The sequence below is a fragment of the Eschrichtius robustus genome, chromosome 14, assembly GCF_028021215.1.
Source record: "Eschrichtius robustus isolate mEscRob2 chromosome 14, mEscRob2.pri, whole genome shotgun sequence".
NCBI lineage: Eukaryota > Metazoa > Chordata > Mammalia > Artiodactyla > Eschrichtiidae > Eschrichtius > Eschrichtius robustus.
Genome location: NC_090837.1, coordinates 72,513,699 through 72,526,225, shown reverse-complemented (window position 1 = coordinate 72,526,225; position 12,527 = coordinate 72,513,699). Strand labels below are relative to the sequence as shown.

Genomic DNA, 12,527 nt, shown 5'->3' with positions numbered 1-12,527 from the left:
GCTGCCCAGGGCCAGCCCAGCTCCCAGGAGTGCTCAGCAGCCCCAGCCCATAGCCTACGTATGGAACAGTGGCCTTCAGCCCTCTTCCCAAACTCCAAGGAAGCTTCCTGGGCAGCAGCCAATGGCTCAGAAATTCCTGCTGTCTCTGGGCTGCCCACTATACTGAGCCTCTCCCTGGGTGTGACTGCTGCAGGTCAGCTGTCTCACCCAGTCTCTTTGGCTCCTCTGCTCCTTCTCCTACTACTCCCCTCTGTCCTTGGTGGGATGTATTCAGGACACACAGACCGGCCTCCTGTAGGCTCTCCCACCTCTGTGCACCCCCTCTGCTCCCACCATGCTCTTCTCCTCTCCTCCACCCTTCCCACACTCTTCCCAGTTTTCATGGCCCAGGGCAAAGCCACCTCCTCCAGGAAGGCCTCCCTGAACACTCCAGATCATGGTGACCTCTCCTTCCTCTGACCTCCTACAGCACTCACCTTCTGTCCCAGGCACCCCAACCTCTATAGACATGGATGCTTGGGGCCTTAAAGATCATCAAGTCCAGAGGTGCTCAAAGTGTGCTCCAAGCACCCCTGGCAGTCCCTGAGACCCCTTCATGGGGTTTGCGAGGTCAAAATGATTTTCATAATAATACTATCATGTTATTTGCTTTTTCACACTCATTCTCTCACAAGTGAACAGTGGAATTTTCTAGAAACTACATGACATGAGATTCTGCCACATTTGAGTGCAGAAGAAGACTTGAGAACACAGCCATCTTCTATTAAGCCAGGCATGAAAAAGATTTATAAATATGTATTTTTAAAAAGTCACTCTTTTCACTGATTTAGATGCCAAAAATACAGCTATTTTTTGAAAAACATAATATTGGTGTTAACATATAACTTTGTTCTTGTTATTTTTAAATGAATTAATAAGTATTTTTAAATTTCTCAGTTTTAATTTCTAATAGGGTAAGTATCAATAGTCATAACCCACATAAACAGAAGCTTGCTGTAATCCCCAGTAACTTTTCAGAGTGTAAAAAGGGTCCTGAGACAAAAATGTTTGAGAACCACTTAACTTGTACAGCTCCTTCTCTTAACAATTGAGGCTCAGAGAGGTGAAGTGACTTGCCCAGGATCCCACAGCTACTTCAGCCCCATTTGATTAGTATTGTCTCATTTTACTCTGCACTTGTTTCATAGCTGGTCTCTCCAACCAGACGGTGGGCTCTTTGAGGGCAGGGCTGACCCAGCCCTGTCCTGATGTATCCCTTAGGGACCTCCAATGTTAGAATCTGGTGGCCATGAAGTTTGAGGGGACGTGAGGGGTCCCCTAGTCTAGTCTCCCACAGCGTTGAAAAGTCCACTGTGAGCATCCTAGCCCACCACTTACCCAGCTCCTGACCAGTTATCTGGGCGATATGACAGGGACACACACTAGCAACAGAGGGAAACCGTATCAGGTTAAGGCAGCGCTCACTGCCCGAAACAAATGCCTCTAAGTGGAGCAAAAGCCGCCTCCTACACAGAGACTCATTTGGTGACTGACTGCTGGCCAAGCCTGGCAGGGCAGAAGCCAGGGGTCCAGCGCTCGGCCCCGCCCCGGCCCCGCCCCGCCCCCGCCCAGGTAGCACACACACCTGGGGTGCGAGAGGAGCCTGCGGTGCTGGGCTTCCAGGAGCTGCTGCTGCAGGAGGTATTGCTGGTGCAGGGCCTGAGGTAGGAAGGAGGGACCTGTGACGTCCTGGAACTGCAGGGTGGGCAGCGGGGTCAGCGACTGGTGCAGGGCGCCGCTGTGCTGGTGGGCCGGGGCCATGTGGGCGCTGAGGCCCGGCTGCGACTGCACCGGGTGGGCCAGGGGGAAGTCGGGAGCGAGCTGCTGCGGCTGGGGGGGGCCCAGATGGAAGTGGCGGCAGGAGGTAGCGTGAGGATGCTGAGACCTTTGAAAGGGGGCACCTGGAGAAGCAATGACAAAGACTCCATGAGGACCAGCCCTGCTCCCCTCTCCCACAGACCCCGTCTCCCCCTACCCACAAGCTGCAGCTGGTGAAACTCGAGACCTTCATTAGAACACACAGTGTCATCCCTTTTGTATACAAATGATCATCGGTGCTCCCTAGTAAAGGCTCTGTGCAGTATGTGTTGGGGGGGGGGAGTATTTTGTTTAATAAATAGATAAGCATCCTCTTTTAAATTAACACACTTGTTAAAGGAATTTTAAGGTCCCTGGAGGCAGTTTGGCTTTCTTGAATTTCTCCCATGCAACCTTATTGACCCTACTACCTTTTTAAATAGATGCCTAGAGAAAATTTAGTCCAGCCTAGTCAAGTTCTGAACTTTACTGAAGACTTGGCTAGCCAGGACCCAGCCGACAGGGAGCCCAAATTTCCAAAGAGAAAACAACCAGAAGTTGTTTTCCATGCAATTTTAAGAAAAATAAAAAAACTAATCCCACAAAATTTTTAAGTAATAATGAAATAATTTGTTATAATTTATTTAAAAGCAAAGATTTCCAGCAATAAGCTGGGCTCACGCTGCATTTAATCTAGTCTCCACTACCTTCTAAATAACATTGACCCTGATGATGACAAAGCCTTACAAATTTTCCGTAAGCAAAGATCCAGCTCTCAGTGCTGGAGTCCTTTAATAAGGAAGTGGACTTGGCACCTCAGGAAGCTTTACAGAGGCTTCCTGCTAAACATGGCAGGTTCAACATATATCTGCTCCTTCCCAAACCCCACTGAAATGAGAGCAAAGGCATAAAGAGAAAATAAACAGACAAGGACAGAGAGAACAGGAGAGGTGACATCAGCAGGCAACAAATGTCAACAGATTTTTGGAAGGTGGAAAGCAGATGGAGGAATTAGCAGAGCTGAGGAATTGGAAACCAAGCACCTAATGAAGGCGCAGTCAACGAGAAGCGGACAGATCTTGCCACATGTGCTGGAAGGGTCAGGACAACTCCTGTGGTGGCAGGAGAGATGGCGGCGCTGAGAACAGGGAGGCTGGTGGCCAGTCTGTATGAGGAGCAATTCTGCCCAGGGCATCTCCCCTCTCCCATGCAGGGCAGGGACTGCCGCTCCCTCGCCCTGGCATTTTGCAGGGAAACTGAGCCAGAAAGGCTCCAGTAGAGGAGGACAGGGGTGCAGCACCGTGCTCAAGCAGGGGGGGTTAAGCAAAAGTCTTATACATGGAACTTTGGAAACCCCTGCTCCCTTTTGCCACTTGGTTCAGAGGGTGCTGCCATTCAGGTGCCCCTCCCCTGCACACCCCACAGCCCCAGGCTGGAAACTGGCCCCAGAAATAGCTCTACAGTTCCTTCTGGTTGGGAGTACCCCGTAAAATGGTTGAGTCCCCAACTGGCGACTCCATAATACAGCCCATAAGTTGAAAGGTCCATATCCATACACACACACACACACACACACACACACACACACACACACACACACACACACAGATTCTGGAAGTTATTAGCGACCTACTCTTCAATATTAACAGACAGCCAAGGATGACCAGTCTCTTGAGGAAGATTACAAAGTGAAAAGAGAGAAAGAATACACTAAATTAAAAAAAAAAAGAAAAAGAAAATAAACTCAGAGGAACAGAAGTAATGCAAGGATCCGAAAAAAATAAACTTCAAAACACTTTAATTAATATCCTCAGAAAAATGATGTTGGATCCATGAGACAACAACAAGCTCCTTTAAAAGGAGCGATGAAAAAACAAGAGAGCTCTTGGAAATTAAAAATATGAGAGGTGAAATCTGAAATTCAGCAGAAGGGTTGGAAGATAACGCTGGGGAGATTTCCCAGGAAGCAGAACAAGAAAACAAGGAGTTGAGGGAAAAGATGCCAACGTTGAAGGATGCTGTCAGAAGATTCCACAGTTTTCTAGTAAGAGAGAAAGAATGGAGAAAATTATGGAAAAAAAATATTTAAAGTATTTCCCAGAACTGATGGTCAGTTTCTAGATAGAAAAGGCCCTCTGAGTGCCCAGCAAAATGGGGGGAGGGGGAGAAGAACCACACACCAAGGCATCTCCCTGGGAAATGTCCAAGCAGTGGGGCAGAGAGATGATTCTGACACCTTCCAGAGAGAAAGCAAACTGGTCCCATTCGAAGGGTCTGGAAGCAGGATAGCACCAGATTTTTCAAGAGCAACATTGGAAGCTTGGAAACAGTAGAGCAACTGCTTTCAAGGTGCCAAAGTGGTGTCGGGGGAAGATTTTCAATCTAGAATTCTGTGCCCAGCCAAACAATCAGGCATGAGAGTAGAATAAGGCCATTTTCAACCATGGAGGGTCTCAAAAAAAATTAATCTTCTCACACCCTTTCTCAAAGAACTACTGATGCAAACCAAAAGAAAGGAGCAAAGAAATAAGGGGTGACCCCTGGAAGAGGGGGCTTTCCCAAGCACGTGGCTGTACAGGGCCTCCAGCAATCATTTCAAGGTGGGGAGGAGGGAGGGCGCTCTGAGGGGTAGCTGGGGGGTGGATCAAAAATATAACATTACCATCAGATTTGGCCACATGAAAATAGTATTTGAAGGAATTTTCCAATTTTGTAGAGCATTTGGTAAGAATTGGTAAAAATGTCACAGAAAGCAGGCACTTATTACCTCTAGGAAGAGAAAAAGTTGTTCAGAAAGTGTAATTATTACATACTACTTGGTTCAGCAGTGAACAATATTTATATATTAATAATACAACAAGCATTAATAAACTATTTTAGAACAGAAAAGGACATTTCTGCCATAATAAGAAGAAAATAGGCAATGTCAAAATTGAAAAATCAACAAAGAGCAGTAAAAGAATTTATTTAGAAGTTTTCTTAGTAATGTATGTATTTCAGGAACTAAATACTTGAAGAAGAGTTGGAAATATTGAGCTTCTAGTGGTGGGACTAGGGTGGGGAGGGCAAGGGGCAGACAATTGCTGTTTTACTAAATGTGTCTTATATTGGAGCTATCTGACTTTGTAAATGACATGCATGTCATTGATAGATTTTTTTTAATCTTTTAAAAATAAATATTTGCAAAACAAAATGGAAATAAAATGTATTTCTGGCTCACTGCAAGTGAGCCAGAAAAGAATGATCTAGAACCTTAATTCCCACAAGCATTCCAGATCAGTAGGGCCTCCTCTGCCTGGTGAATTCTGGCTTCCATGAGTCCAGGGGCTGTAGCCTGAGCAAACAGTCTCTGGATTCCCCCTTCTCCCTCACCACCATCTATCATACCTTAAAAAAGGAGGAGAAGGTCCGCATGACCAAAGGAAGGAGGGCAAGAAGGGAAAGGAGAGCTGTCGAAAGCTAACACAGTGAAAGACAGGCATGACTGCAGAGGAAGGGAATGGGGTTTAAAAAAAAAAGGATATTGTAAAGACTCCAATCCAGCACTGTCTATTAAATTACAATGTGAGCCACATATGTAATTGTAAATTTTCTAGTAGCCACCTTTAAAGAAGTAAAAAGAGACAGGTGAATTTAATTTTAATAGTATATGTTATATAACTCAGTATATCCAAAATATTGTTTCAACATGTACTCAATATAAAAAAATTATTGAGATATTTTACATTGGGTTTTTTTTCATATTAAGTCTTCAAAATCCAGTGTACATCTGGCACTTACAACACACCTTAGTTCGGAGAGCCACTTGTGGTTAGCGGCTTCCGTGTTGGACAATGCAGCTCCAAAAGGAAAAGACCAACTCCATACATAGAGCAAAGAATTTTAGCCAAGTTTGCTAACTGGTCTGCCTTCGGAGGGGGAGTCCCCATTGCTTACTGGTGAGACGCACACCCCTTAGCCTGATCCTCAAGCTCCATCCCCCTGATCCCCACGGCCCAAGCCCTCCCCAGCATCAAATCTCCAGACACTCCAGACATCAAATCTCCAGACACTCCATGCACATTCCCACCCCGGGGCCATTGCTCATGCTGGTTGCTGCCTTCCCTGTCTTTAAAGGTCATCTCTCAGCAACTCAAGAAATGCCTCCCCTGCCTGCCAGCCCCCAGGGACACCTTCCTCCTCTGCATTCCTGTAGAAGGCCCTGTCACTACCACTCATTTGGCACCTGGCAGTAGCTACCTTGAGCTGTTTCTTCACACTCACCGCCCCCAGCTGGCTGAGCTTCCTGTCTTGCTGTTTCTGGATCCCCACGCACCTCCCTGGAGCTGGCACTCAGTAAATACCTGGTTGGCTGACTGCTGGAGGGGCTGAGGGAAAAGCAGTGGCTCGAGGGGACTGATGCACTGGGGCTGGTTGAAGGCAAACTGATTTGAAATCGAGAGGGAAAGAGAGTGGCAAGTAGGCCCGGGTGAGCTCCAGGTTTTAAAGCTGCAGTGCACAGGGGCTGGGCAGGCAGAGCAGGCCAGCGTCCTCCCCTTCAGGGGCTGGTGAAGCCTCTCCCACCACCAGGAACAGCAGCTGCCTCCCTCCCACAAGCCCCTCCTGCCAGGAGGGCGCCCACCCTGTGAGGGGGGCCCTTCTGGTTTCTATGGAGGCCCATTAGGGAGAGGACCGACCACCACCCTGGAGAGGTTTCCACTCTCCTGTAACCTGTGTCCTTCAACTGACGCACTGGGCAGTGAGAACAGCTGGCCTCTCTCCTGGATGGGCAGCAAGAGAAAAGTGAACAAAAGGATCTATATGTCTCATAATATTTCAGGCAATTTCTACCTGCAAAAGTCCTTTGACTTCTGTTCTGGGACTTTGTGCCCCTCTCCCCTGTCATCTCCATCCCCAGAGGGTTCTCAGTCTCATCAGCTCTGCTCAGAAGGGCATTAAAGGCAGGAGATATCCGTTCTGGGGCCCCTGACTCTCCCCAACCCTGTGTGCTGTAGGGTCTGTGAAAGTAGCAGCTGCTGTATTCGGTCTCTAAGACCAGAGGAGTGACGTTCTTAGGGTAGACTAGTCGGGCCCATGACAACCCAGTGACCAGTGACAGCTGAGTAACACATCCCCAAATGCCCCCATCAACAAACAACCTACAATTTTTCCCATTAGAGTTACTCCTTTGGGTTAAAAAAATAATCTCCAGGTGTCCTTGAATATATTATCCATTTATCTTATTTCCCCAGGACTGAAATGCCATCAATTGGAGGATTCATCATGAACTAAATAGCATTCTTAGGGAGTGAGGAGAAAGAGGGGTTACATTTTTTAAAAAACACCACATTAAAGAAACACAGCAAGTGTAAGACACAAATTAGTTTCAGAAATGTGTAGAAAAACATGTGCACCTTAGAATTCTGGAAATTGATGCTATAGGACCCCCCTGAGAGCTAGCTGGGAGGACCCCCGAGAGCTAGCTGGCAGCACCTTCAAGCAGGGGTGCTCCCCGGGGGCCAGAGCAAGGCAAGGCAGGGCTGGGGCAGGGGGAGGCCACTGTGAGGGGGCTTGCCTGACGGCCACCTGGCACACGCAGGCGCTCCACAAGAGCTGGTGGCTGATTCGTTCCTCATGGGCAGGGAGCCAGAGAGGCTGGCAGCTGGAGAGGGGGCGGAACAGCAGAAACCACACAGCCCCATGAGGAAGGGAAGGTAAAAGAGAAGCGGAGGACGTGGGGGCCAAAGGCTATGGGCAAGGTGGGTGGAGATGACAGTGACAGAGGTCTCGAGTCTCTGGAAGGTTCATTGACACTCATCTGGTAAACGACAGAGCAGAGATTTGAACTGAGGTCTTTCCTGAAAGCCAATTGTCAATGGGAGGGAGGGGCAGAGCCAGGGAACTAGAAGGCTTGATAAAGTGAGGGGCCCTGCTGAGGAGGAGAGCAGGGCAGGAACAGGGCCTGGACACCCAGAGGACACCCTGGGCCGGTCCAAGTTTCCTGGGGACAATGGGGATGGAGACAAGGGGGCCAGAGGAGCCTCAGAGCTGGGCCTGGTTGGGAGCTGAGAGGAGCCAGGGCAACAAGTCAGAAAGCCAGAAACGTCGGTGGAGACAGCAGAGCCATGTGGCCTGATAGGCTTCTCCGAAGCAGGCAGCATCCTGAGCTGGAGGAATATTCTAGCTGTATTCTAATCTGCACCAACTTGGTCACCTCAAGGTAACGCGGCTTTCATCCTTTAGACTCCAGGGCTGAGAGGCACTGCCTTCAAACCCTCAGGTGAAGAGGGAAGGGGAAGAGCAGGCAGTTCTGGGGGCAAGGACCAGGGGGGGCCTGCCTCCCACCCCAGTGCCCCAGGTAACTGCCTCCTGCCAACGGGAGCCTCAGGGACAAGGTTGCAGACCCACGGGCCAACCAGGCCGAACGTCCCCCACTCCTCCCAGGGATGCAGGACCCTGGGAGAATAGGATGGGAACCAAACCTTTCGGCATCTCCAGGGAATCTGGCAGGTCCCGTCCTCCCCAGGCCAGTTCTCAGGTGTCAGATTCCCACTGTCCTCAGGTCATTGACCCGCATCACTCTCCCTTAGAGGTGGGGGCAGAACAGGAGGGCGGGGCCCACAGCAGAGTCACAAGGGAGGGGAGGGCCAAAGAGAGCCCCTCCCAAAGGCCCTGGGATGGAGGGCAGCCAGCCAGCAGGGACAAGAGGCTGATATTTGTCTCTGCTGAGCACTTCCTTGAAGCTGGGCTGGAGTCAGAGTCTACTCCTCTCTGAAAAGCCAGCTCTCAAGCAACAAAGAAAACGAGTTTTTTGAAAGCAGATTTCTGCCCACAAGAGGCCAGGGAGGAAGGCCTCTGCTACCAAAGAGGCTTTCAGAGCCAGGCAGAGTCACCCGGTGTAAGGGCTCCGCCTTAGAGGCCTGGGTGCCTCCCCTCGCTGTCAGACCAGGCGGGACACTGGACTTCTCTGGGCTTCAGTTTCCGAGACCGTGACCCACAGTGATGTGCCTGATGCTACACACCTGCTAACATCTCTCCGCTGAAGGGGCCACAGGCATCTTCTGGCCTGGCCTCTCCTCTTGCTCGCGGGGAAGCCAAGTAAGAAGCACAGGAAGACCTTGCGCACTGAGTGTTGTGACCGCCCCCGGAGTCCCCCAGCAGGCCAGGCCAGACCCAGGTCTCCTGCCCCCCCCTCCTGTTGGGACAAGCCTGTGTATTCTGTCCCATGTCCAGCACCGGAACTGAGCTCAAAGCAGGGAGAGGCAGAGTAGACTGGTGCTGAACTTCTAAATCCATCTTCCAATGGCTGCCACATCATCCTAAAGCCAGTTCTGAGTGTTCCATCCCTTGCACACGCCCCTTCTGGCCTCTCTCTCTCACTGCTCCCTGTGACCTTCCCTCTCACCTCTCCTGGAGCCCCAGGGGTCTTACCTGCCCCCTGGCCCCATACCCTACCTCCCAGGGCTGTTGCATTCTGTCCAACCTAGACCACCCAGGGCAGATGTTAACTCTGGGATGGAATCTCCCAGCAGATGAAACTCTTCTCTCCATCAGATTTGTGGCATTTGCCTATTATACTTGGCATTTTATTTCTGGACAAATTTTATCTCCAATAATCAGCTGTAAAGTGAGTGATTTCAGGACAAATACCATGCAGTAAACGTCCTTTGTTCTGGGCTTCCCTGGTGGCGCAGTGGTTGAGAATCTGCCTGTCATTGCAGGGGACACGGGTTCGAGCCCTGGTCTGGGAAGATCCCACATGCCGCGGAGCAACTAGGCCCGTGAGCCACAACTACTGAGCCTGCGCGTCTGGAGCCTGTGCTCCGCAACAAGAGAGGCCGCGACAGTGAGAGACCCGCGCACGGCGATGAAGAGTGGCCCCCGCTTGCCGCAACTGGAGAAAGCCCTCGCACAGAAACGAAGACCCAACACAGCCAAAAATAATAAATAAATAAATAAAATTTAAAAAAAAAAATGTCCTTTGTTCTTAGAAGGATTAAGGAAACTTCCAAGAAATGAGGGAGAGAGAATGCAAGAAAGTGAGAGAATGAAAGAGAGAAGGAAAGAGAAAGAGACAGGGAGGCGTGAAGAAGAGAGGGAAGAAAAGAAGAAGGAAGGAAAAAAGAGAAAAAAGACCTTCGTTATCTTGGAAAAGTTAAGTATTAGATTATTAGCTAGCAAGGAAATACAGTTCCTCATGAAATTATCGAATATTCAAGCTAAATGAGGCTAAGAGATCATACAGCCTTTGATCTACAGGATGAGAACCCCGAGGAGGCTGGAAAATGGGGGGTGGCTTGTCCGAGGGCTCCCAGGTCGTTATGGCCGAGTTGGGACTGGAGTCCAGGCCTCCTGAGTCCCAGTGCAGTGTGCTCCACCTTGTGCTGCATTTCAGAGTCGCCCTGCCCAGCGCCCAGCTCCTCATATGCCCACACCCAACCACACATGCTACCCCAGAGAGAGGAACCCGCCTGCCCAGGCCCTGGTGGTCCCACCTCCCCTCCCCATGCCCATCTCCATCCCAAGCTCCCCCAGGAGGAAGTCTTTCCTTCCTAGTAACCATGAGATAACGAGGGACCAGCTGCTGGTGCCCATGGGGAAGCAGTCTGAACCTCTGCTGTGAGAGATGCTGGGAAATGGCCGTGGTGGCTGACGTCGCGTAGGTTCGGCCCAGTCCACATTGACCAGCAGCCCCCGGCCTCTTCCCTGGCCCGAGGAAATGCCAAGGACAAGCCCCAACTTTAATGCAGTAGACCCAGGTCTTTCCAGCCCATTGGGTGCTCCTGTCACAGGCAACTCCTGCAGGGTCCCTGGAAATCCTGTGAAAAGCTTTAGATCATACAATTCATAGGGTTTAACTGATAGAGAGGGATGGAGGAAAATTCTGGGGTCTTGGCACAAATTCTGGGCACCTTGTGTTAACATGGATGGGGATAAACTGGAGTCTGATGAGGAGACCAGGGTTGGGAGGGGACTTGAGTTGTCTAAGAGGAGGAACAGCTGAAGAATCTGGGTGTGAGCAGCAAAGAGGAGACTCAGGGTCAGGTAATAGCTGCAGGCAAAGGGATTAGCTCTTTCTGGTAGATCTGGGTCAACATAGGAAGACATTTCTTAGAATTCACTTTGTCCTCCAAGGTTCCTCATCACTGGTCGTGTCCATGCAGAGGCTGGCTAGCTGCCAGAGAAGTGTGAACACTGGAGGGGGAGATGGCCCGGAGCACCTCCAGGGTCCCTTCTGTGCCCACCATGAGATGATGTAAATTCACCGTAACATCTACCCCCTGCCTGAGCATAGTTAGGCCAAACTGGTCTTTGAAAGCACAGAAAGGCTGGTCTGGGTGATGGGGAAAGGAGGAAGGAACAAGGCAGCAAGCAGAGAGCACACCCGAGTACTCAGGGCCCAAGCCTGCAGACGCAAGGAGGAGAGGCAACCCACAGGCAGGAGTCCAAAGACAGACTCCCTCTTCTACTCAACATGGCCCCAGGAGCCTCCTCTCCCGTCTGCACTGATATCGCTCAGAACTTTGTTTCCTGCATATTCTGAGCCTCCCAGCGGCCCCCACCAACTTCTCCAGCTTGGGACACGTTCAAGTTTCATGTTGCTAGGTAGTGCATCCTTTGTGAACCACTCAGATGCCGGATGGTTAGAGAGGTGGTACAGGAGAGATGGAGGAGGGGGCAAATTGTGGGATGTCTGAATGGCAGGACCAGGGGCTGGGGTATACCTCGTGAGCTAACTACTTGAGTGCAACCCAGAGAAATCAGAGATGAAGAATATGGAAAGTGGGTCATCTGCCCAGAACCCAGCTTCCTAGACTGTTCTTTCTGGCTTCCTTCCTTACACCAGGTAAATCGAATTAACCTCTTTTGCTCCAGTTGATCACCCCAGAGAAGCCTATTCCCTGGCTCAGTTTCTTGGCTGCCAGAGGTCTGCTTTCCTCCCTCTGCGTAGTTTGGTTCCCTGACCAATGGGAACAAACGGCCTAGAAAGGAAGTGATATGACCAGAGGGATTCTTTACAGCCGCTTTGTGAATGCTTCCCCGGGGCCAGCCTTTGATCTCTAATGAAAAGCTCAGCTTCTTCTGAGGAACTGAATTCCTGGCTCTCAAAGCATGGTTGGGAGGGAACTTTCCATCCTAAGGAAGCCTACTTGCTCATGGGCATGAGACAATTAAACAGCAAACTTCCAGCAAGCAGCAAAGGACCAGTTCTCCAGTTGTGGTTGCAAACCAGGGATAAGGGAAGGGAGCCCAGGAGCGGGAGGTCAGCTAGGGACAGGATGCAATTACAGAAGAGGAAAGCGCCTGTAGGTAGTGGGACAGTCTTCTCGGCATCTTCCATCCCAGAAGATCCTTTTTTCTATCTAATGCCAAGGAGCTCTATGAAAACATTCCCACTATAGTCATAAAAGGGCATTTTGTAGAGGGTATCTACGGTCAGAAGACCTCACCCCATGAGGGCAGGACCTGGCTCTATCTCATGCACCTGTATTCCTAGAGCTTGGCACAGATCTTAATACGTAGTAAGAACTCATGGAAGGAAGGAAGGAAGGAAGGGGGGAGGGAGGGAGGGAGGGAAGGAGGGAAATGAACTGTTGAACATGTAGGAAGTAGCATCTTGCTAAAAGCATTGGGAGTGTGCAAAACAACTGCCTCCCAGCATTTCAGCACTGGGGGGTTTCATGGTAGCAGAGGAACAAATGTGACTCAAG

General features: G+C 50.2%; 1 protein-coding gene across 2 annotated transcripts in view; it reads right to left on the bottom strand.

The window, feature by feature from the left end:
- ARK2C (arkadia (RNF111) C-terminal like ring finger ubiquitin ligase 2C) overlaps positions 1–12,527 on the bottom strand; it is a 102,470-nt gene that overhangs the window by 12,349 nt on the left and 77,594 nt on the right. The window contains exon 2 of one of the 2 annotated variants that reach the window (XM_068563468.1): positions 1,625–1,940. In XM_068563468.1, coding sequence (XP_068419569.1) covers positions 1,625–1,940 — 316 coding nt within the window. Of the gene's footprint in view, positions 1–58; positions 117–1,624; positions 1,941–12,527 lie in introns of those variants that run through there. The other variant, XM_068563469.1, reaches the window with a different exon arrangement.